The 26086-nt window shown below is 38.5% G+C and overlaps 2 protein-coding genes across 2 annotated transcripts in view; both read left to right on the top strand.

Moving 5' to 3' along the window:
• rwdd1 (RWD domain containing 1) overlaps window positions 1–26086 on the top strand; it is a 506701-nt gene that overhangs the window by 265834 nt on the left and 214781 nt on the right. The gene's annotated exons all lie outside the window — the stretch shown is intronic.
• Window positions 1–26086, top strand: part of LOC114648666 (amine sulfotransferase-like) — an 84184-nt gene that overhangs the window by 44746 nt on the left and 13352 nt on the right. Inside the window, exons 3-5 of the mRNA XM_028797824.2 lie at window positions 19239–19447; window positions 22430–22556; window positions 23872–23966. Coding sequence (XP_028653657.1) covers window positions 19239–19447; window positions 22430–22556; window positions 23872–23966 — 431 coding nt within the window. The remainder of the gene's footprint in view (window positions 1–19238; window positions 19448–22429; window positions 22557–23871; window positions 23967–26086) is intronic.

Genomic DNA, 26086 nt, shown 5'->3' with positions numbered 1-26086 from the left:
GCTGTGAATGTTTAATTCAAAGACTTTCATTTCAGCTAGGCATATGAACAGAATATCCTGTTTGATTTACATTCAATTCCTTTTTCTATGTTGTGCTCTCTGTACATTGAGTTGACAGGGCAGATAGAATAGGGCAGGTAGGTAATACAGTATAATAATAATGTGGAGAAGTAGATCTACAGAATGTCTCATAAATGCAAGGCTTGTATCAAAATAAACAATCAAATTAGTTTTATTACAACCATACAATATGTCAATTTTTATAAGAACAGACCATTCACCAAAACAAGCTCGCCAATCCTATTTACATATAATTACTCCAGAATAGCAATGAGTGGAGATATGAATGTCCTTAAAGTCCTACACTACCACACTACTTGGTGTACAGTTCTTTGTGTGGAAAAAAAACTTTAATGTTTGTAAAATATTTATCCTTAACAAATTTCCATCTGTGCCCCTGTTGAAGACTTCATTGTTTAGTAATAGTAGTAAAGGAGCGTCACTTTTATCCATCATAAATTTTTGACAGGTGTTTGTCCCGCCCCCCTTGGCATTTCCGGTACCCACCATATGCCACCTGAGTTAATTTGGGTGTTTCCCTGCGCTCTGATCTCTGCCTGTTGTCAGGTGCGCTGTTTGACCCTTTTGTCAGTCGTGCGTAAGGAAAATGGTTGGCTGCTCTTAGCCTTGATCCTAAAAACTGGGTCTGTTCATCTTTGTGATCTGAGCCGGCGCTTCGGGCCCCTGTAAGGCGTCAAAAGGTAAGTCAGCAATGGGGACGGAGCAGGCATCCTGCTCCTAGCTGCGCACAGCGCCAGGGGTGTGTACAGAGAGTACAGAGAGCTTGAGTGACAGACCCATGCAAGAGGATGGAAAAGAAAACTTTAGAGATCATCTATTACACACCCAAGGAGCCTGGCAGTTTTGGTGGTATTAACAACTTCTTGAGAAATGTATCAAGTCGCCAAAAAATGTTAAGCGAAAAAATGTGTTGGAATGGATGACTGGGCAGTACACTTACAGTGTGCACAAAACAGCACGGCTGAGGTTCAAGAGAAACAGAACAATTGTTTCAACGGTCGATGACCAGTGGCAAGCCGATTTGGTAGAGATATCTTATTACTCAAAATTCAATGATGGATATAAATTTATCCTTACGTGTATCGATGTGCTGTCAAAATATGCTTGGGCTGTACCGTTAAAAGCCAAGACAGGGAAAGAAGTTTCTCGGGGTTTTAGTTTGATCTTTAGACAAGGTTGAGTTCCTAAGAACCTACAGACAGATCAAGGCAAAGAATTTCATAACACATTGGTACAAAAACTACTAAAACAGAACAATATTGTGCAGTTTGTCACGAACAGCGATGTAAAGGCCAGCATAGTAGAACGGTTCAATAGAACCTTAAAGTCCAAAATGTGGAAATATTTTACATACGCCAATACTTTTCGGTATATAGATGTCCTGTCAGACTTTCTCAAGAGTTATAACCACAGTTTTCACACCACGATTAAAACAAGACCTGTAGATGTGACTCCAGAAAATGCACTGAGTGTTTGGAAAACAGTCTATGGTAGGGCCGGGCAAAGAAAATCTACTCCGTGCACTTTGAAAATAGGTGATCATGTCCGAGTATCAAAATTAAAAGGTGTATTCGAAAAAGGCTATGAGCAGTCGTTTACAGATGAAATATTTATTATCGTGGACTGTTTTAAACGGATCAAACCTGTCTATAAACTAAAAGATTATGCAGGTGATGAAATTCAAGGGACGTTTTATGCAGAAGAGTTACAAAAAATAAACCCCGTTTTGGGTGAAGCTTTTTACAACGCTAGGGCCAATCAAAACATTTAAAGATAAGATTTTTTTTAGATAACCCGCCAGCATATTTTTAACCAATCAACAAACACAAGCCTCATGTTAAGCTAGCCAAGGGCATTACACCAGGCTGGTTCGGGCATGCGCTGGCTGCATCGAGCGCTTCCCATGTTCATAACAGCCAATCAGGATACAGACCTGTTGGCGGGAATGTGAAAAGCCTACGGATTGAAGGCAACATGGCGCTACTGTCAAAAATGTACGAACGACTCTGTCCATGGAAAATGTATTAGCACATGAATTAAACAACAACAGACAAAAATATCGTAACATATACAATGCTGGTTCGGGGTATTCGGGCAGCCGTTTTTCTAAGCCAGGAGATTTCACTGCGCATCCGAGCCGAAGTGCAAAAGTAAGACGTACTTTTAAAACTGTGTATATTATTATGATTGTGCATTACGTTGTGATATTCTATTATAGACCGATAAACTAAAAGGCAAAAATGAAATGCTCTTGTTGTCATTTTTAATACACGCCATTTAATTTATGATAGGCCTATAAGTTGGTAAGACAGGCCAGGGCAAATGGTCTTGTAAAATAAATAAAAAACCCGGTAAAGCGTTAATATTTATGTATATATAGGTTATGATGGTGTGTGTACGTTTAATTAGTCTTTTTATCCCTGGTATGATGAACTTGTGCCTTAAAATAAGTATAAGAAAAAAGAACCGGTGCATTTAGTACGTATGTTGCCAGTGACGCTGCACGCATAGAGCTGTCATTTTCTAAGCCAGGAGATCAGAGTTCGTGTCCGAGCCGAAGAGCAAAAGTTAGACATGTACTTTTAAAGTGTGTATATTATTATGATTGTGCATTACGTTGTGATATTCTATTATAGACCGATAAACTAAAAGGTAAAAATGAAATGCTCTTGTTGTCATTTTTAATACGTGCCATTTAATTTATGATAGGCCTATAAGTTGGTAAGACAGGCCAGGGCAAACGGTCTTGTAAAATAAATAAAAAATCCGATAAAGCGTTAATATTTATGTATATATAGGTTATGATGGTGTGTACGTTTAATTAGTCTTTTTATCCCTGGTATGATGAACTTGTACCTTAAAATAAGTATAAGAAAAAAGAACCGGTGCATTTTGGTACGTATGTTGACCTTGTGGCGCTGCACGCATAGAGCTGTCATTTTCTAAGCCATCAGATCTGGGAACGCGTCTGAGCTGAAGTGCAAAAGTAAGACATGTACTTTAAAATGTGTATATTATTATGATTGTGCATTACGATATGTCATTCTATGATAATCCCATAAATGAAATGGTAAAATGGAATTCTAGGTTTCTTTACAAAATTAACATCTGTTGCTGCTCGTTGAGATAAGATGCGTGTACTTGACCCCGGGGGCCTTGTTGGAACATTCTAGAGGCACCCGTAGAATAAAATTTGATAAAAAATTCATTGGAATATACGTTTCACCGGCTGTCTATCAGTGATAACGTTGGAACATTCTAGAGGTATCCTGATACATGACATAAAATGATAAAATTCCATGGAATATACTTATTTACGTTTTCACCGTGTGTTTATAAACAATAATGTTTGATTAATGTTAGATGGTTATCGGTCTAATATATACAACTGACTTGGATAGAATTACACATTAAAATATTTCAATGCATTCTGCATTCCTGGAGCATTATGGCTCGCTTCTTAGATTCGGTTGAATTTGGGACACACCTTTCCGATCGACATAGAATTAGTACTGAATCACCCGGTAAGATTTGTATAATATATATATACATGTATAATTATTGAAAAAACCCATTGGTTTACACCCTATAGGGTTATAAGGATATTTGTATGTACAATGTTAATTTTAAAATACAGCCACTACCTTATTATTATTATTTTTAACAATATTTCAGCACGTGAGAAATTGCTTGAATATTCCTCAATAAATAAATGACCAAGTATAATATTTTTGTCTAATTTGTTTAACTTGTTTCTCTTTACCTACTTTTAGAACTTGAGTGAAAATCTAATGATGTTTTAGGTCATAATTATGCAGAAATATAGAAAATTCTAAAGGGTTCACAAACTTTCAAGCACAACTGTATTTCTGTTTATTTCCCTTTCAACATTTCACTCTTAAAATGGACAGGAGTTTATACACTACCTACAGTATTTCACAGACTGAAACTGTGTTTGCATTCCCTCACCACAAGGAGACACTCCAGGTAGGAGCCTATATCACTAAGCCAAAGGCCAACTCTGGTTATTATATTAACATTCAACAAAATGAACTCCCTACTTTAAAGTAATTTTAGCACTGGCAAAGAGAAGCCATCAAATCTCTTATTGGGATTACTTCTGGGATTCAACGGCAAGTCAGACTGTCCTCTAGCGATTGCTGGTATACCCAAGTTGCCCTTAAAGGACCAGGCCTTTTATGCCATTTCAAGACTACCTTCCTTTTAGGACAGCTGCTCCCCTTATTTATTACAAGCTGAATTCCTGAATAATACTGGTTAGACTGAAAGGAATTGAGTTCTTACCCTTCAGCCCTCCATGGCATCTCAGTCTTTACCTGTTTTATGGAACTCTTGGCAGGCCCCTGGTTACTACCATTCTACTATCAGGACAACAGAGCCAAATCCTGCTTATGCTAACCTCATGTTCTCTAATGTGTCCCTGGACAAACGGGTAATCTTCCTCCCAGAACACCAAACTCTCTTGCATGTAGAAGTGGTCTCTTTCTTCCAATTAGAGTTTCATATTCAGATAGTACCTGGTCCAATGCCACCCACTAGCCAAAAACATGCAGTGTATATACTGTATATTCACTCACACAAGAGTACACGGAGAATAAACTTTGCAGAAGTCTTTGTGACCACATTGGGGAGCAGACGGAGGAAAGGAGACAGTTACCAATATAATCTACTTTTCCCTCACTGGTATGGAAGACCATGCTGATGAACATGTCATATTCACACAACTGTTAACTCCATCCTTTCTGGTTAAATTGAATAAGGGAACAACATAAACTGGCAGAAGGCTGTCATTTTATGGACCACCTTCTGTAAGAAAGGAATGACACACAACATTCAGTACTATTAAAGCAAACAACACTAAATTATCTTTTCGAGCCCATGTGACACTGTTATCATATGGCTTTTTCTTTTTTGTCATTGTTACCCCAAATTATGCAGAGAAATGCTTAACAGTTAACATATAAGCCAAGACACAGGCAAATAGGACATGAAAATGTTTTATAATAGAGCAAATCTTTTCCATAAATGTCACAAAATTAAATTTAACAAAACTACTGGTTTATAAGTCTTCCATTAACATACTGTTTGGATCGTTGAACTTTTCTCTGATGAAAAAAAAAATAAAACTCTGACAAAAGTAAAGTCCAGATGAGCATGCAAGTTCAAACTAATGTTTCAATAAGAAAATTTCTCAAAATTTAGTGTACAGGATAATCACTTATATTAATGATTCAAAGTGAAATTTGCAAATTACCTTAAAAAATGCAAAGATGGGTTAAAAAAACATAACATTAAACTATAAAAGGGGTCAGGAACATGCTGCTTGAGAACATGGATTATCAAGTGTCTATCACAGACTATTCGCAAAATGCTTTTCTGTGAAGAATTTCTGATATGATTATTGAAGCACCCATTTCTTTATATAAACATTGACTAAGGCTTAAATATATATTCATTTTTAAAAGTGCACTAAATTAATTTTAGTGAAAATGTTAACAAAAATCATATTTACTTAAAAAATCTTCAGTTACACCAGTACTAAATAAAATTGTACATTAAGAATTTTATAGTTGCCAGTTAAATAAAAACTGTACTATTCAGAAGCTACATGTACTGCATTACAAATCCAGACACTGGACTGCAGCAATGTTAATGTTTGCTGCTTAAGTAATAAGGTGCAAATACACTACCAAACAATGCAGACTCCATACTTCCTATAGAACAAGACTAATTCTTAATGTATACAAGCATAATTACTTGTGAGAAAAATTATGGGGTTGAACAAAAAGGATACAAAAGAAACCTTAACACTTTTCGAATATATTTTAATCAAAATTTAAAATTGTTTTTATTTAAGAACAGTGCATTTTTTATTTGAAGAGATAGTGTAGAGTTTTATTTAACCACCTTATTAGGAAGTGTGATGACACCTCGGCAGGCTACAGGTATGAAAATAAAAAGAAAAAACATTTGTTGTTAATACCAAAATCAGGTCTGCATGTATTTTGGCGTTCAAATAACAGGCAATAGAACCCGTGTGATCTGCAGGGCCAGTTCTCCGTGTATTGCTTCAGTTGTATAGATAGATAGATAGATAGATACTTTATTAATCCCGATGGGAAATTCACAGTGCCCACCCTCTGGAATGACCTACCAAAAATTAATTAGATTAGCTGACTCCATGAATTCTTTTAAAAACAACTCAAAACTCATCTGTTCAGGAAGGCTTTTAGCTCTACTTGACCTTATTACCCTTCTCTCAGTTTACCTCAATGTCAAGATGCACATGTAACCTGTATGTGTTTGTGCGAGACCATCAAATATGTTGTCTGTTAGGCTTTTTATTTATTTATTTTTCTCTGAATTCATTGTCGTAATCTTCTTTATTTATCTGGTTTGTACAATGCTATATACTGTATACCCTGACGTACTTCTTATATTCTGTAAGTGCCTTGAGCATGGGAAAGGCTCTATATAAATAAAATGTATTATTAGTATTATAGTACTCAATGCACCCTAGCATTAGCCAAGAGCAACACATGGACAGAGGGGCCCCCTTGCTTAACCCTGTGTGCAAACCACTGATAAGAACTTTGCTGCCCAAAGGGCCAAGGAAATAGCGACACACGCCCAACCTTTTTTCTATACAGTTTTGCCCATTTTTCTGAAGCCTTTGGGCAGCAAAGTTCTTATCAGTGATTTTTTACTTGCTGTAAGTGTAGCTAGCACTGCATGTGTGGAGTTTCAGTGAGCCTAAGTGAGTGCCAATTTCACTAGCGAAAGAAGTAGGGCTAAAGATAAATAACCTTTGTTTTATTGTCATTCAGTTGGAGGAAATTTTGCACCATCCAAAGTTTAATATTATCTTTACACTCCATCAGTTTTTGTACTACTGTACTGTGAAGTTTTTTAAAACTAGATTAAAATACATGGTGCAAAATTTCCTCCAACTGAATGACAATAAAACAAAGGTTATTTATCTTTAGCCCTACTTCTTTCGCTAGTGAAATTGGCACTCACTTAGGCTCACTGAAACTCCACACATGCAGTGCTAGCTACACTTACAGCAAGTAAAAAATCACTGATAAGAACTTTGCTGCCCAAAGGCTTCAGAAAAATGGGCAAAACTGTATAGAAAAAAGGTTGGGCGTGTGTCGCTATTTCCTTGGCCCTTTGGGCAGCAAAGTTCTTATCAGTGGTTTGCACACAGGGTTAAGCAAGGGGGCCCCTCTGTCCATGTGTTGCTCTTGGCTAATGCTAGGGTGCATTGAGTACTATAATACTAATAATACATTTTATTTATATAGAGCCTTTCCCATGCTCAAGGCACTTACAGAATATAAGAAGTACGTCAGGGTATACAGTATATAGCATTGTACAAACCAGATAAATAAAGAAGATTACGACAATGAATTCAGAGAAAAATAAATAAATAAAAAGCCTAACAGACAACATATTTGATGGTCTCGCACAAACACATACAGGTTACATGTGCATCTTGACATTGAGGTAAACTGAGAGAAGGGTAATAAGGTCAAGTAGAGCTAAAAGCCTTCCTGAACAGATGAGTTTTGAGTTGTTTTTAAAAGAATTCATGGAGTCAGCTAATCTAATTAATTTTTGGTAGGTCATTCCAGAGGGTGGGCACTGTGAATTTCCCATCGGGATTAATAAAGTATCTATCTATCTATCTATCTATACAACTGAAGCAATACACGGAGAACTGGCCCTGCAGATCACACGGGTTCTATTGCCTGTTATTTGAACGCCAAAATACATGCAGACCTGATTTTGGTATTAACAACAAATGTTTTTTCTTTTTATTTTCATACCTGTAGCCTGCCGAGGTGTCATCACACTTCCTAATAAGGTGGTTAAATAAAACTCTACACTATCTCTTCAAATAAAAAATGCACTGTTCTTAAATAAAAACAATTTTAAATTTTGATTAAAATATATTCGAAAAGTGTTAAGGTTTCTTTTGTATCCTTTTTGTTCAACCCCATAATTTTTCTCACAAGTAATTATGCTTGTATACATTAAGAATTAGTCTTGTTCTATAGGAAGTATGGAGTCTGCATTGTTTGGTAGTGTATTTGCACCTTATTACTTAAGCAGCAAACATTAACATTGCTGCAGTCCAGTGTCTGGATTTGTAATGCAGTACATGTAGCTTCTGAATAGTACAGTTTTTATTTAACTGGCAACTATAAAATTCTTAATGTACAATTTTATTTAGTACTGGTGTAACTGAAGATTTTTTAAGTAAATATGATTTTTGTTAACATTTTCACTAAAATTAATTTAGTGCACTTTTAAAAATGAATATATATTTAAGCCTTAGTCAATGTTTATATAAAGAAATGGGTGCTTCAATAATCATATCAGAAATTCTTCACAGAAAAGCATTTTGCGAATAGTCTGTGATAGACACTTGATAATCCATGTTCTCAAGCAGCATGTTCCTGACCCCTTTTATAGTTTAATGTTATGTTTTTTTAACCCATCTTTGCATTTTTTAAGGTAATTTGCAAATTTCACTTTGAATCATTAATATAAGTGATTATCCTGTACACTAAATTTTGAGAAATTTTCTTATTGAAACATTAGTTTGAACTTGCATGCTCATCTGGACTTTACTTTTGTCAGAGTTTTATTTTTTTTTTCATCAGAGAAAAGTTCAACGATCCAAACAGTATGTTAATGGAAGACTTATAAACCAGTAGTTTTGTTAAATTTAATTTTGTGACATTTATGGAAAAGATTTGCTCTATTATAAAACATTTTCATGTCCTATTTGCCTGTGTCTTGGCTTATATGTTAACTGTTAAGCATTTCTCTGCATAATTTGGGGTAACAATGACAAAAAAGAAAAAGCCATATGATAACAGTGTCACATGGGCTCGAAAAGATAATTTAGTGTTGTTTGCTTTAATAGTACTGAATGTTGTGTGTCATTCCTTTCTTACAGAAGGTGGTCCATAAAATGACAGCCTTCTGCCAGTTTATGTTGTTCCCTTATTCAATTTAACCAGAAAGGATGGAGTTAACAGTTGTGTGAATATGACATGTTCATCAGCATGGTCTTCCATACCAGTGAGGGAAAAGTAGATTATATTGGTAACTGTCTCCTTTCCTCCGTCTGCTCCCCAATGTGGTCACAAAGACTTCTGCAAAGTTTATTCTCCGTGTACTCTTGTGTGAGTGAATATACAGTATATACACTGCATGTTTTTGGCTAGTGGGTGGCATTGGACCAGGTACTATCTGAATATGAAACTCTAATTGGAAGAAAGAGACCACTTCTACATGCAAGAGAGTTTGGTGTTCTGGGAGGAAGATTACCCGTTTGTCCAGGGACACATTAGAGAACATGAGGTTAGCATAAGCAGGATTTGGCTCTGTTGTCCTGATAGTAGAATGGTAGTAACCAGGGGCCTGCCAAGAGTTCCATAAAACAGGTAAAGACTGAGATGCCATGGAGGGCTGAAGGGTAAGAACTCAATTCCTTTCAGTCTAACCAGTATTATTCAGGAATTCAGCTTGTAATAAATAAGGGGAGCAGCTGTCCTAAAAGGAAGGTAGTCTTGAAATGGCATAAAAGGCCTGGTCCTTTAAGGGCAACTTGGGTATACCAGCAATCGCTAGAGGACAGTCTGACTTGCCGTTGAATCCCAGAAGTAATCCCAATAAGAGATTTGATGGCTTCTCTTTGCCAGTGCTAAAATTACTTTAAAGTAGGGAGTTCATTTTGTTGAATGTTAATATAATAACCAGAGTTGGCCTTTGGCTTAGTGATATAGGCTCCTACCTGGAGTGTCTCCTTGTGGTGAGGGAATGCAAACACAGTTTCAGTCTGTGAAATACTGTAGGTAGTGTATAAACTCCTGTCCATTTTAAGAGTGAAATGTTGAAAGGGAAATAAACAGAAATACAGTTGTGCTTGAAAGTTTGTGAACCCTTTAGAATTTTCTATATTTCTGCATAATTATGACCTAAAACATCATTAGATTTTCACTCAAGTTCTAAAAGTAGGTAAAGAGAAACAAGTTAAACAAATTAGACAAAAATATTATACTTGGTCATTTATTTATTGAGGAATATTCAAGCAATTTATCACGTGCTGAAATATTGTTAAAAATAATAATAATAAGGTAGTGGCTGTATTTTAAAATTAACATTGTACATACAAATATCCTTATAACCCTATAGGGTGTAAACCAATGGGTTTTTTCAATAATTATACATGTATATATATTATACAAATCTTACCGGGTGATTCAGTACTAATTCTATGTCGATCGGAAAGGTGTGTCCCACATTCAAACGAATCTAAGAAGCGAGCCATAATGCTCCAGGAATGCAGAATGCATTGAAATATTTTAATGTGTAATTCTGTCCAAGTCAGTTGTATATATTAGACCGATAACCATCTAACATTAATCAAACATTATTGTTTATAAACACACGGTGAAAACGTAAATAAGTATGTATATTCCATGGAATTTTATCATTTTATGTCATGTATCAGGGTACCTCTAGAATGTTCCAACGTTATCACTTATATACAGCCGGTGAAACGTATATTCCAATGAATTTTTTTATCAAATTTTATTCTACGGGTGCCTCTAGAATGTTTCAACAAGGCCCCCGGGGTCAAGTACACGCATCTTATCTCAACGAGCAGTAACAGATGTTAATTTTGTAAAGAAACCTAGAATTCCATTTTACCATTTCATTTATGGAATTATCATAGAATGACATATCGTAATGCACAATCATAATAATATACACATTTTAAGGTACATGTCTTACTTTTGCACTTATGCTCAGACGCATACACTGATCTGATGGCTTAGATTATGACAGCTCTATGCGTGCAGCGTCACTGGCAACATACGCACCAAAATGCGCCGGTTCTTTTTTCTTATACTTATTTTAAGGTACAAGTTCACCATACCAGGGATAAAAAGGCCAATTAAACGTACACACCATCATAACCTATATATAAATAAATATTAACGCTTTATCGGATTTTTTATTTATTTTACAAGACCGTTTGCCCTGGCCTGTCTTACCAACTTATAGGCCTATCATAAATTAAATGGCACGTATTAAAAATGACAACAAGAGCATTTCATTTTTACCTTTTAGTTTATCGGTCTATAATAGAATATCACAACGTAATGCACAATCATAATAATATACACAGTTTTAAAAGTACATGTCTTACTTTTGCACTTCGGCTCGGATGCGCAGTGAAATCTCCTGGCTTAGAAAAACGGCCGCCCGAATACCCCGAACCAGCATTGTATATGTTACGATATTTTTGTCTGTTGTTGTTTAATTCATGTGCTAATACATTTTCCATGGACAGAGTCGTTCGTACATTTTTGACAGTAGCGCCATGTTGCCTTCAATCCATAGGCTTTTCACAACCCCGCCAACAGGTCTATATCCTGATTGGCTGTTATGAACATGGGAAGCGCTCGATGCAGCCAGCGCATGCCCGAACCAGCCTGGTGTAATGCCCTTGGCTAGCTTAACATGAGGCTTGTGTTTGTTGATTGGTTAAAAATATGCTGGCGGGTTATCTAAAAAAAAAAATCTTATCTTTAAATGTTTTGATTGGCCCTAGCGTTGTAAAAAGCTTCGCCCAAAACGGGGTTTATTTTTTGTAACTCTTCTGCATAAAACGTCCCTTGAATTTCATCACCTGCATAATCTTTTAGTTTATAGACAGGTTTGATCCGTTTAAAACAGTCCACGATAATAAATATTTCATCTGTAAACGACTGCTCATAGCCTTTTTCGAATACACCTTTTAATTTTGATACTCGGACATGATCACCTATTTTCAAAGTGCACGGAGTAGATTTTCTTTGCCCGGCCCTACCATAGACTGTTTTCCAAACACAGAGCATTTTCTGGAGTCACATCTACAGGTCTTGTTTTAATCGTGGTGTGAAAACTGTGGTTACAACTCTTGAGAAAGTCTGACAGGACATCTATATACCGAAAAGTATTGGCGTATGTAAAATATTTCCACATTTTGGACTTTAAGGTTCTATTGAACCGTTCTACTATGCTGGCCTTTACATCGCTGTTCGTGACAAACTGCACAATATTGTTCTGTTTTAGTAGTTTTTGTACCAATGTGTTATGAAATTCTTTGCCTTGATCTGTCTGTAGCTTCTTAGGAACTCAACCTTGTCTAAAGATCAAACTAAAACCCCGTGAAACTTCTTTCCCTGTCTTGGCTTTTAACGGTACAGCCCAAGCATATTTTGACAGCACATCGATACACGTAAGGATAAATTTATATCCATCATTGAATTTTGAGTAATAAGACATCTCTACCAAATCAGCTTGCCACTGGTCATCGACCGTTGAAACAATTGTTCTGTTTCTCTTGAACCTCAGCCGTGCTGGTTTGTGCACACTGTAAGTGTATTGCCCAGTCATCCATTCCAACACATTTTTTCGCTTAACCTTTTTCGACGACTTGATACATTTCTCAAGAAGCTGTTAATACCACCAAAACTGCCAGGCTTCTTGGGTGTGTAATAGATGATCTCTAAAGTTTTCTTTTCCATCCTCTTGCAGGGGTCTGTCACTCAAGTTCTCTGTACACACCCCGGCGCTGTAAGCAGATAAGAGCAGGCTCACTCAAGCTCTCTGTACTCTCAGTACACACCCCCGGCGCTGTGCGCAGCTAGGAGCAGGATGCCTGCTCCGTCCCCATTGCTGACTTACCTTTTGACGCCTTACAGGGGCCCGAAGCGCCGGCTCGGATCACAAAGATGAACAGACCCAGTTTTTAGGATCAAGGCTAAGAGCAGCCAACCATTTTCCTTACGCACGACTGACAAAAGGGCTGATGCCGGTCAAACAGCGCACCTGACAACAGGTGGCATACGGTGGGTACCGGAAATGCCAAGGGGGGAAGGACAAACACCTGTCAAAAATTTATGATGGATAAAAGTGACGCTCCTTTACTACTAGTAATGACTGGGATCCAACGTACTAATTCCCTTCACAATTTTAAACACTTTAATCATGTCACCTCTAAATATCCATTTGCTTAATGAGTCAATAAGCATATGAATGAGACATTACAGCATCACTGAATTTTACATATGTTTGTTTACTTCTCTAAAGAATCACTTTCAGTCCTAATCCTGTGATGCTCTTGTAGGATGAAGATTTCGTTGTGACAGAACCCTGTTCCAGTAATGCCAAAACAGTGATGCAAAGTTACCCATATGCTTAATTAGTCTAATAGTTCTGAGCCTCATATAAGATACTTTACTAACCCAAACATGTGTTAGTCCAAAATAGTATGTCCATACTATACGATGTGAGGGTAACAAAGAAAGATTGCATGGTTTCCCCTTTGTTCAAATGTTGGACTTTTATCTATCCCTTAGCAACCCAAAATACTACACTCATAATTCTGTGGGGGCTGAGGGCACGGAGTAAGATTTCTTATTAGTTTGCTCCACAGTCACACAACCCCTTGCATAAAGAAGTGCTTTTTGGCTTCAGTCAAAAATACACATCCCCTTAATTCCCACTGGTTTCCTTAAATATGCAACTCAGCCCTAAGTTGAAAAAATTGTGCTGGATCTATTTTATCAATGCTTTTGAGAATTTTGAAGACCCAGATGAAGTCCACATGCAGCCTCCTTTGTTCGAGACTAAGCACATTTAATTCTCGGCGTCTGTCAGAGTACAGCATGCTTTTATGGCCTGCAATACACCTGGTTTCTCTCCTCTGCACAGCTTCAAGTGTTGGTATGCGTTTCTTGTAGCATTCTTGTAGAATACTCCAGATGCAGTCTCACTAGTGCATTATATAGACTGATCACAACATTGCTTAATTTACAGTCATGCTCATAAGTTTACATACCCTGGAAAAATTTGTGAAATATTGTCCTTTTTCGGAAAATATAAGTAATCATGCAGAAAGATTTCCTTTTAATTAGGGAGTGTGCTCAGATGATGCAATATATTATCACATAATTGTGTGTGCCCTTTTTAAATCATAATGATTACTGAAATCATCCAATTGGGCCTGATCCAAAGTTTACATACCGTTTGAATGATAATATACACACAAGTTGACACATACAAGTTAAAATTAAGGGTAATTAAGGCAGAGTGTCCATACCTGTAACATCTTTGATTGTAATCAGTGTCTGTGCATAAATAGTCAATTTAAATTCATGCAGAACTGAACTGACTTTGCTGGATACAAAGCCATGGAGAAAGCAAAAGAACTGTGAAAAAAGGTTGTTCATTTGTATACATCAGTAATATGCTATATGGATACCTGAAAATGCCTGTCAGTAGTGTTCAAACTCCGATTGTGGAAAAAAGTGGAAAGTTAGGAGTTCTGTTACTAAAATCTGCCAGGATCATTTGTCGAGCTGCAAAGAAAAACCCACAAACCACTTCAGTTGAGATACAGGCTTCTCTGCAAGCTGCTGTGGTGTTGCTATTTCAACATATACAATACAGAGGTACTTCAACTAAAATTGGCTGCACGGTCAAGTTGCAAGAAAAGCCGCTGGAATTAGAGTGAAAACAGGAATGAAATGGAGGGCAGAGGCAAGACTACACCACAAGAGGCTGGTGGACATGATGACATGGGATTGAGGTGGACTAGGTTTCTTCAAGACTCCCCACTTTAGAACCACCAAAGGGAGGGAGGAGTGTCAGTTAATACAGCAAGAGGTGAGACAGACAGTTGAGGAAGAACATGTAGGGAAGTTGCAATGAGACAGCAAGAAGTGTGGACTTAAGTAAGAGAATGCTGTTTTGAGGAAGGTGACCTGGACTGAGATATGACACTTTGAGCCACACCGCATAAAATTCCTCTTCCAGGCAGTCTACAATGTGCTGTACACCACACTGATCCTGCACATATGGGGAAAAGTAGAGTCCCCTGTCTCCATACTATTCTCCAAGCAGTCCCTTGGAACACATCCTCAGTAGCTGCTTCAATGCACTAGGAAGAGACAGTATAGATGGCGGCATGATCAAGTCCTGAAGGCCATCGGCAAAACTATCAGTGAAGGAATTGTTGCAGCAAAGTGTTTCCACCCCTGTAAGTGGACTATGACTTTTGTTAGAGAAGGTCAGCAGCCAAAAATGACAGCAAAAACATCTGTAGGCACTTTGGCTTCAGCAAGGGACTTGCAGTTACTGGTGGACAGCTGAAGATCCCCAGCCATGTTGCTGCCACTATCTTGTGTCCAGACAATATATGCATCATCCTGTCTGATGCTACCAAGCAAATGGAGATGTTGGAGCTAACAGTCCCATGGGAAGGACATCTGAGAAGAGTCCTTTGAGAGAAACTCACCAGGTATGTGGGACTGGTCAGGCAATTCCAGCAAGCAGGGTGGAGAGCCAGGTGCCTAACTGTGAAAGCTGGCTATAGGGGCTTTGAAGCCCACTCCCTAACCAAGGCCTTCAGTTATCTAGGCATAGGAAAAGATGAGAGAAGAACAGCCATCCACAAGAACACAGAAACTGCCAAGAGACATTCTCAATTGCTATTGCTCAAGAAAGGAGAGAGTTGGGGTAATAGCTATGAGCCAAATGAACAAAAGCTGGGGTTGGATCAGCCTCAGCTTGGTGACATAGATGAGAGTGTATGAAGAAGAAAGACCACAAACACAAGGATATTCCAGGAATATGTCAAACAGTAAGCACATCTGGAATTCAGCAATCGCAAACTTTCCACTATCTCAGGGACTGTGTGTAGCTCGATTCCATTCTCTCCTGTAACTTCGCTGGTTGTCCTATACCGATTCCTTAACAATGTTGGTTTTACTTTGTTGCTTTCAATACATGCAGTTTGACAGCAACCACATTTTGATGTCTGTATCCCCTAATTTAAAGGCAACTACTCCTGTTTTGATAGTACGTGCAGTGCACCCATGCAGATATCTGCATATGAATGTTGAAGTTTTGTATGAATGCCAGGGAATTTCCTCCTTGATAAAATATATCAGGCAGCAGACATCTGCCATTTTCTTACACTGAATTATGAAAATGTAGCAGAGCTAAATGAAGCCATTCTTCATTTATGTATCTGATGAAAGATGAAAATATCAGTTACCATGCCAGCCTTTTTAATATTGTCTGCATTTCTTTATAAAACTGTAAAATTCTTTTCATTTTTGCTACAAACCTTGTAATTACTATGTTTGACCTCTGAAAAGAAAAATAAGATGTATTATATAAACAAATTTAATTACATTATCAAACTCTATGATTAAAGTAACTAAGCTTGTTAAGAGATATAATTAGTCAATATGCAGTAGCACGTGGTTGAGAATACAGTGCTATTTTTAAAAATTTTCAGGTAAAGAAGTTATAATGTATATAAATTTATTGTTGTCATTTCAACAATATTTATTGTTGTATTTATTGTTGTTGTTTGTGTGTATGCGCCAAACAGCAGTTTGGAGAACCCACCCTTTTTGGAGTCCCTGGAGGGGGTGCTAGAGGGCATACCTTCTGGAGACTCCCTCGTTCTGCTGGGAGACTTCAATGCTCACGTGGACAATGACAGTGAGACCTGGAAGGGCGTGATTGGGAGGAATGGTCCCCCCAATCTGAACCCAAGTGGTGTTTTGTTATTGGACTTCTGTGCTCGTCACGGATTGTCCATAATGAACACCATGTTCAAGCATAGGGGTGTTCATATGTGGACTTGGCACCAGGACACCCTAGGACTCAGTTCGATGATCGACTTTGTGGTCGTGTCGTTGGACTTGCGGCCACATGTCTTGGACACTCGGGTGAAGAGAGGGGCGGAGCTGTCAACTGATCACCACCTGGTGGTGAGTAGGCTTCGATGGTGGGGGAGGATGCCGGTCAGGCCTGGTAGGCCCAAACATGTTGTGAGGGTCTGCTGGGAACGTCTGGCAGAGTCCCCTGTCAGAAGTAGCTTCAACTCCCACCTCTGGCAGAAGTTCGACCACATCCCAAGGGAGGTGGGGGACATTGAGTCCGAAAGGGCCATGTTCCATGCCTCTATTGTTGAGGCAGCTGACCGGAGCTGTGGCCATGAGGTCATCGGTGCCTGTTGTGGCGGCAATCCCTGAACCCGTTGGTGGACACTGGCGGTGAGGGATGCCGTCAAGCTGAAGGAGTCCTACAGGACCTTTTTGTCCTGTGGGACTCTGGAGGCAGCTGATAGGTACCAGCAGGCCAAGCTGAATGCGGCTTTGGTGGTTGCCGAGACAAAAACTCGGGCGTGGGAGGAGTTTGGGGAAGCCATGGAGAACGACGTTCGGACGGCTTCGAGGAGATTCTGGTCCACCATCCGGCGTCTCAGGAAGGGGAAGCAGTGCAGTGTCAACACTGTATATGGTGGGGATGTTAAGCTGCTGACCTGGGGACTCAGAGGTGGGCTCCTCCATCTCTGGGACTGAGGTCACTGAGGTGGTCAAAAAACTCCTTGGTGGCAGGGCCCCGGGGGTGGATGAGATATGCCCGGAGTTCCTCAAGGCTCTGGATGTTGTAGGACTGTCTTGGTTGACACACCTCTGCAACATCGTATGGACATCAGGGACAATGCCTCTGGATTGGCAGACTGAGGTGGTGGTCCCCCTCTTTAAGAAGGGGGACCGGAGGGTGTGTTCCAACTACAGAGGGATCACACTCCTCAGCCTCCCTGGAAAAGTCTATTCGGGGGTCCTGGAGAGGAGGGTCCATCAGATAGTTGAACTTCGGATTCAGGAGGAACAGTGTGGTTTTCGTCCTGATCGTGGAACAGTGGATCAGCTCTACACCCTTAGCAGGGTCCTGGAGGGTGCATGGGAGTTTGCCCAACCAGTCTACATGTGTTTTGTGGTCTTGGAAAAGGCGTTCAACGGTGTCCCTCAGGGAATCCTGTGGGGGGTACTCCGAGAGTATGGGGTACCGGACCCCCTGATAAGGGCTGTTCGGTCCCTGTACGATGGGTGTCAGAGCTTGGTCTGCATTGCCAGCAGTAAGTTGAACCCATTTCCAGCAAGAGTTGGACTCCACCAGGGTGTTGAGGGGGATTCAGGATTGGGTCACTGCTTTTTTGCAGATGATGTTGTCCTGTTTGCTTCATCAGGCTGTGATCTTCAGCTCTCTCTGGATCGGTTCGCAGCTGAGTGTGAAGCGGCTGGGATGGGAATCAGCACCTCCAAATCCGAGACCATGGTCCTCAGCCGAAAAAGGGTGGAATGCCCTCTCAGGGTTGGGAGCGAGATCCTGCCCCAAGTGGAGTTCAAGTATCTCAGGATCTTGTTCACGAGTGAGGGAAGAATAGAGCGGGAGATTGACAGGTGGATCAGTGCAGCATCCGCAGTGATGCGGGCTCTGCATCGGTCTGTCGTGGTGAAAAAGGAGCTGAGCCGCAAGGCAAAGCTCTCAATTTACCAGTCGATCTACGTTGCTTCCCTCACCTATGGTCATGAGCTATGGTTAGTGACTGAAAGAACGAGATCGCGAATACAAGAGGCTGAAATGAGTTTCCTTCGCAGGGTGTCTGGGCTTTCCCTAAAAGATAGGGTGAGAAGCTCAGCCATCTGGGAGGGGCTCAGAGTAGAGCCGCTGCTCCTCCGCATCGAGAGGAGTCAGATGAAGTGGCTCAGGCATCTGATCAGGATGCCTCCAGGACGCCTCCCTGGTGAGGTGTTCTGGGCACGTCTAACCGGGAGGAGGGCCCGGGGAAGACCCAGGACACACTGAAGGGACTATGTCTCTCGGCTGGCCTGGGAACGCCTTGGGATTCTCCCAGAAGAGCTAGAAGAAGTGGCTGGGGAGAGGGAAGTCTGGGCATCTCTGCTCAAGCTGCTGCCCCCGCGACCCGATCTCAGATAAGCGGAAAAGGATGGATGGATGGATGTTGTCATTTCAGCTTTTAACAGTTCAACCTGTGTGAGCAAAGGTAAAACTAAAAAAAGGTAAATCAGTATGACACTTACCTGAATGGTTTGGTAACAACTAATTGCTCTCATCCAAATTATTTTAGTATGCTTATGATACAAGAAAACAAGCAACATGAAAGGCCTCTTGCCCTATAAAATTGCTATTCATAAATGAAGAAGTGCTATTTTAATATCCATGTATTTTATTTTTAGGAACAATATGGATGCAGTACATTCTGGCATTAATGTACTATGGGAATGATGTAAATGGTCCTGATGGAAAATTAACTATTGATGTTGCTCCTTGGATTGAATCAGAGATGGAGAGTTTAAATTACAATGAAAGACCATCCCCTAGGGTTTTTGTTTCTCACTTGCCTCACTACTTGGTTCCAAAAGGCCTAAGGAAAGGAAGAGGAAAGGTACAGTAAAAAAAATTAAAACTTGTCACAAAGCAGAAATGTCATTTTGATTGGGGAATGATAAAATCAAGCAATAAGTATGGTAGCTACTTGTCTTCACGGTCTCATACAGGCTTTAATTAAGCAAACTCCAGACTTAATGCAATCTTAATGTGAAGAGATCTGAAAATGGGGTGCATCATTCACTCACTTGTTGTCTCACTTTCCTGGTCCATGGAGGCTATTCCGCAGTACCACATGTAAGTGGGGAACCAATCCTTCTCAGTTTGGAAAGCCATCACAAAGACATGTGGATTCATTCAGACTCTTAAAGGAAGTCATTTATTGCAATCTGTCCTGAACTTGGAAGAAACGTTGAGTAAAGACACCTTTCAAATAGACAGTAATAATTCTTAATTCCTTACTCTTACTAGTTAAAAGGAGAGAGGTCTATATTTAACATAATTTACTGGAAAATATCAGGTTTTGAACTGACTTGAGTCATCCATATGTAAGGGATGCCCAAAGCAGTGCAGAACTGTTGTGTTAAGCATAACATGAGTAATGTCTCTGCTGTTTAAGGAAATTAACCACTCGCAGCAGAGCTCTACTAAGTGATTAACATGGGAATACATTAGTCTATAAAAATGATGGTCATTTTTTTGTGCATAGGATATAAATAGATAATGCAAAGTAAATAATGTCAATAGAGTGTTTAAAAATGATACAAAAATAAAAAAGAATTGTTTCTGTTCTTAATTATGTAGAATTCACAGTATATGCATCCTATATTACAACATCTTTCAAAACAATCCAGGAAGTTCACCACAAGTTCTTCACGGGTTGTTTTTGATGACTGAAATCCACAGCCCTGTACGCTGCTGCTCTCTGTCAAAAAGACTGACCTTCAGTTTGAACACCACTTTCTAACAAACATCCTTGTAAATCACACGACTCCTTACATTAAGTGTATTCTCTAAATCAGGATGTCCATCTCCATCTCCTGGAGGGCTTACAATGGCTACAGGTTTTTCTTCTTGCAATTTTCTTCATCAGTGACCAGTTTCTGCTGTTAATTGAATTAATTTCCCTTCGTTTTAATTGCCTTTTTTTTTACAGTCAGCCTTCTGAATTGCTTCTTCTGTCCTTAAATGGCAACCAAATAAAAATGAGATGTGAAGTGGGTCAATAGATGACCAGCTAAGATGATGCCTCAAACTCCAAACTATGACTCCAACCAATTTCTTAATTAGAAGCCAGTTCTTGTTGTTAATTAAACATTCTATTTAATTCCATTACTTGCTGATGTTCTCATTATATCACACCAAAACTGTTGATTTCCTTTTTTAAGAGCATGATGCAAATGTTTTGCTGATCTGAGACAGGTCAATGTTAATGAGACATTCACCTTTCTTTATTTTCAAATATTGTATGGCGGGCACAGGTTAGCTGGCCATGTCTTGGCTTGTTTTATTTTTCAATATTGTTTCACTGTTAATTAATAAAAATTGAATCAATTAACAATTATAGTGAGTCAATAAAAAATAAGGTAAAAGTAGCTAAGTAGCAAAAACTGGGCACTAATTAAGAAAATGGCTAGAATGAAAACCTGCAGATGCAGTAGCTCTCCAGGATTGTAGTTGGACACCTCTGCTCTAAATGGAAAATTTTTCTCTAATTTGGATTTTGAGTACAACTAATGAGCGAAAACACACACATTTTGATTCACATACAATTTTGTGAAGCTGCCTCTAAAATTAGTTTTGCATTAAACAAAAACACTTCCAGACAGGAACAAAATGCCTTTCTTTTTATTGTGACTTGGACAAATTTCACTGAGAGAGAAATGTAGTTTGTTTTGCAAATTTTTTTTGTAAAGCAAAATGAGTTTTCCTGTGAATTCAATTTCGTGTTTCACATATAACTAGGTACAATGTTTAAACAATATACACTCCTAATACAGAAGCACTTATTAAGGTGTTACCTCTTCTAATTTTGAATGTACCATGAACCATTTTTGGAACACAGCTTTTAATTAGAAAATGTACATTATAATTTATTATTTATTTTTCATAGTTTGTCGGATGAGCAGTTTTCATTTCAATTAGTTTGCTTTTCAAACAAAGAATTCGGACATGTGCATCAGTAGGCTTTGTGCCCTAGGAACCAAGTTACCCAAACTATTCTATAAAATTTCAGTAATTGTTTACTGCTCTTTCTGATCATAAAAAGGTCATTCCAATAGCAATTGATGAGAATAATTAATTACAGAATTATGGTATTTCAGGGTTCCAGCAGCAGCAAAAATAGGTCGCTAATTAAGAAAAGGGTTAGAATGAAAACCTGCAAACACTGTGGTCATTCAGCACCGGAGTTGGGGACCCCTGCTCTAGAGTGTCTCTTTCTCTTGCACAATTTTGCTCAAAAACTAATCAGAACATCATCATAACAAGCTTAAGTTTCGAGTTTGGTATTTTTCCGTCCAGCAGTTTTAGCTCTAGACTATCCTCAAGAAACTGTGACACACACAGTTACACATCCATTATCGAGATATTATGTTTTCGGTATCAGGGGACCCTAAAACGTCGAGATCCATTGAAAATCAAAGATCGAAATTTTTGGCGAATCTAAAGCTTTCGGTCCTCCACCATACACGATAGGTTATGGTGGGGGGGGGGGGATATTATTCTACTGTAGTTTTGGGAATAGGTCTTAATAAAGGTTTAAAAAAATGGTAATTTAACAAAGCAAAACACCCTGTTATTCTAATGGAAATATTTTTATACCCCACACAAGCTGTACATGCAAATCACACATACTGTACATTGTCGTCCCAATCAGAAAAATTAACTCCTCTCTACATTGAAATATTTTCAAAGGTACCCTCAGTGACATACACACCAATTGATAGCATGGTATGGAAATGTACACAGTAAGTAAACTCAGATACTGTATCTGCTTCATCCAACACAAACTTTAACTTATTTTTTTCTTTTCTTCTAGGTTATATATTTGTCAAGAAACCCAAAAGATGTAGCAGTGTCATTTTATCACTTTCATAATTATTCAAAAACACTGGAAAACCAAAACAGTTTTGATGAATTTTTTGATAAATTTCTCACAGGTGAAGGTACGGTGCTTTTTCAATTATATTCTAAAAGATGTTTCAAAAATGGTAATGAACATAATGCTTATTGACTTGCTCTTTGAATCTGTTGGAAAGTAAAGTGATTTGGTTTTTGCAGACTACCAAAGAAAAGGAGATATAACAATGATTTCCAGCCAAGGCAAAATCTCTAATTTAATTGAGAAAAATCAGAAAATGTTTAAAAAAGAGAAAGAAAAGTGACTTTTTTATTAATGTAATGTCTCAGTCAACCTGATTACCAAATCTGAAGGCCGTTTTCACTACTGTTTTGACACAGTTAGAGTTTAAAGTAGTGTGAAGTAAAGTGAATGAAGCAATTAAAGAACCAGTGAAATGCATTGAATAAACTGCATGAGTTTTAGTGTTAAAAACATTCATATGGTGGTCACTTGTATATTGAATATTCTGTACAATAACTCAAGATTATTTCATATAAATACCTGGCAAAGCTTCTTCATTTTCTGAGATTCAACAAGATTTAACTCCTAGCCTTAGGTCAGGGTAAGTCTGCTCCAAAGCTCTATCTGGCGATTTGTTGTTGCCAAATTGACACCTCCTTTTGGGAAGCTGGGGCTTTTATGGTTGGTGAACCAGAAGGAGCAGAGTCATTTGCCCTCATTGGGCAGTTTCTCAATGCTGCGGGGAGAGAAGGAAGTGACCATGTTAGTCACGGCACCCCCTGTGCATAACACATGTTTACATTTAGAGTGAAAACAGTGACCTATCATATATAATATCATACATTGTACATTGTGATAAAAATGCTGTCATACTGTATATCGTAAATTAAATTTTTAAAACGAGCAAGTAAAAAAAAAATAAAATTGCTGTGTGTTGAACTTGAAATCACAGAAAACAAAAGACTCCTTCATTAATCACCCATCCTGCTGTGTGCTTTAAGTGATGTATTTGTAATTTTGTGAATGTTTGATTTTAGATACCAACTTCTAGAGTGTTTGGTTAATTTACTGAATCATGTCTGATGTATAAAAACAAACTGTTTTCATATAAATGATAATAAAACAGTGTTTAAAAAAATGTCAATACACCTAGATGGTAACATTTTCCTGGCAATACAGACATACAATAAATTATATTAACAACAATGTGTAAAGAATGGTAAAGTTTAATTTGTATTTTTACATAGAACTGGTATATATTCAAACAAATCTGTAGAAGCAAATTAAGCATATAACAATCTTTTTTTCATTATTACGTATTACATTATCATCTGGGTTTGTTTTGTGTTTCTGTGCTGATAATTCCAGGATATTAAAATGGTTTTCTTCTTGTACAGTGTTTTGCAGCTCATGGTTTGACCATGTGAAAGGCTGGTTTAACAACAGCAATGATTTTGATATTCTATTTTTGACTTACGAGGACATGGTTAAGGTAAGTAAAACAATTGCTGCAATCATTATACAGCAACTTCATATTAATGTCAAGATTCAGCTATTTTATTTTTCCAAAGGAAAATTGACAGAATTCATTGAAAAACTCAGCAATCTGCTATGTAAGTCTTTATAAAAGAATAAACATGGAATGACTGAAAACTTTGATATTACACCTTAAAAAAAATGATGTGGACCAAAAGCCAAGGGTGGATCAACTATGAAACTAATGAAGCTTAAGCTTCAGGGCCTCCAATCCAGGAGGACCCCCAGAGGCAACTTTAGTCCACATTGCTTAAAAACTTTGGTTATCTACTATATGAGATGTTTTTTTTTTAATAATATTAATAATATAGAGTAATTCAATACAAAATAATCTATATAAATAAAAATGTAAATGTTCGTTTGTTCAAAATCTTAAATCTCTGAAAGTTCTTCACCGATTGCTTTGACATTTTGACACAACGTTGCATTCGAATACGCGCGTGTTTTTATATACCTACTACCTACTATTATATAGATGTAACACCTGTGACAGGTAAAAACATGCTTTTTTGAAAAACAGCGGCATCTGTTGGACGTAAAAGCAACACATGCTATACTAAATATTTTACGTTTCCATTTCAATGTTTCGATCAAATACATTTGTAAGTACGTGAATAAAGGCAGCGACATGGCAGTTTTTGGCGTGCAATCAGAAAGAAGTGATAGGAATGCGGTCATACATACCGATGAAATCGCACAGTATCAGGCTGGAAGATACATAAGCAGCAATGAAGCTGTATGGCGAATTCTTTCATTTCCCATACATGAACAAAGTCCAGCTGTTGTTCACTTAGCAGTACATCTAGAAAATGGACAACGCATTTATTTCACAGCTGCAAATGTGCAACAAATAGCCCTGAATCCACCGGCTACAACATTAACTGCTTTCTTCACGTTATGTCAAAATGACGCGTTTGCGAAAACACTGCTATATTCGGAAGTGCCTACGTATTACACATGGAATGCGAGTAGAAAATCATTTGAACAACGCAAACGAGGAGAGTGAGTCGACGGACAACCTGGCATATTCAAAGAAACTACGATAGGCAGACTGTACACCGTGCATCAGAGCCAGCCTTAGGGCAAAGCGAACGAAGCGACCGCTTCGGGCCCACTGCGCCCTCGGTATCAGTTTGCTTCGGGCCCGAAATTGTCTAGGGCCGGCTCTGTACGGTTACGGTTGTCAGTGTCAAATGGAAATCATCAAAAAGTGATGGTTGTAGATGCCGGGAAAACGCATTTCTGCAGCTCAGAATGCAGGAAATTGCTTGGCAGCCGGGGCTCTGCCCCGGACCCCCTAGCTGCAGGGGTCCTCGGTATCAGTTTGCTTTGGGTCCAAAATTGTCTAGGGCCAGCTCTGCGTGCATCCCAATCAAGATGAATGCTTCTTTCTTCGCATGCTGTTGGTAAATGTGCCCAGTCCAACGTTTTTCCAGCAATTGAGAATTGTCAACGGCGTTACACATGCCATTTTCTGCAGTGCATGTCAAGCTCTGAATTTATTGGAGAACGACTGACACTGGGATGTATGCATTAATGACGCGTGCAACACGTCATATCCAAATCAAATTCGTGCATTGTTTGCAATCATATTGACCGCCTGCTCTCCTTAATCTCCAACAGAGTTATTGGAGAAATATAAATCGTACATGGCTGAAGATATTTTCCGTCGAATACGCAAGGAAAATTCAAATATGAACATGGATTTCACAGCAGAAATCTACAACTAAGCGTTGATAATGATTGAAGATTTGTGCTTAGAAATCGCGAACAAAGTTCTCAATCAATTGGGAATGCCATCACCGAATCCATCTGCTGCTGCTTCGTTCGATGTAGAATTGCGTCGTGAACAAATTTACAACACGGGTGATCTTTTGTCATATGTGCAATCAAATATTCCTAAGCTAACACTTGAGCAAAAAGGCATTTACGATCAAATAATGCAAACTGTCAATAACGGGGTTGGAGAAATCTTTTTCTTAGATGCGCCAGGAGGAACTGGTAAAATGTTCCTAATTAGATTGATTGTGGCAGAAATTCGATCCCAAAATGGCATAGCCTTAGCTCTTGCGTCGT

The sequence above is a fragment of the Erpetoichthys calabaricus genome, chromosome 3 (genome assembly GCF_900747795.2).
Source record: "Erpetoichthys calabaricus chromosome 3, fErpCal1.3, whole genome shotgun sequence".
NCBI classification, from domain to species: domain Eukaryota; kingdom Metazoa; phylum Chordata; class Cladistia; order Polypteriformes; family Polypteridae; genus Erpetoichthys; species Erpetoichthys calabaricus.
Note: the sequence above shows the minus strand (reverse complement) of the source record. Positions and strands in the feature narration are given on the sequence as shown.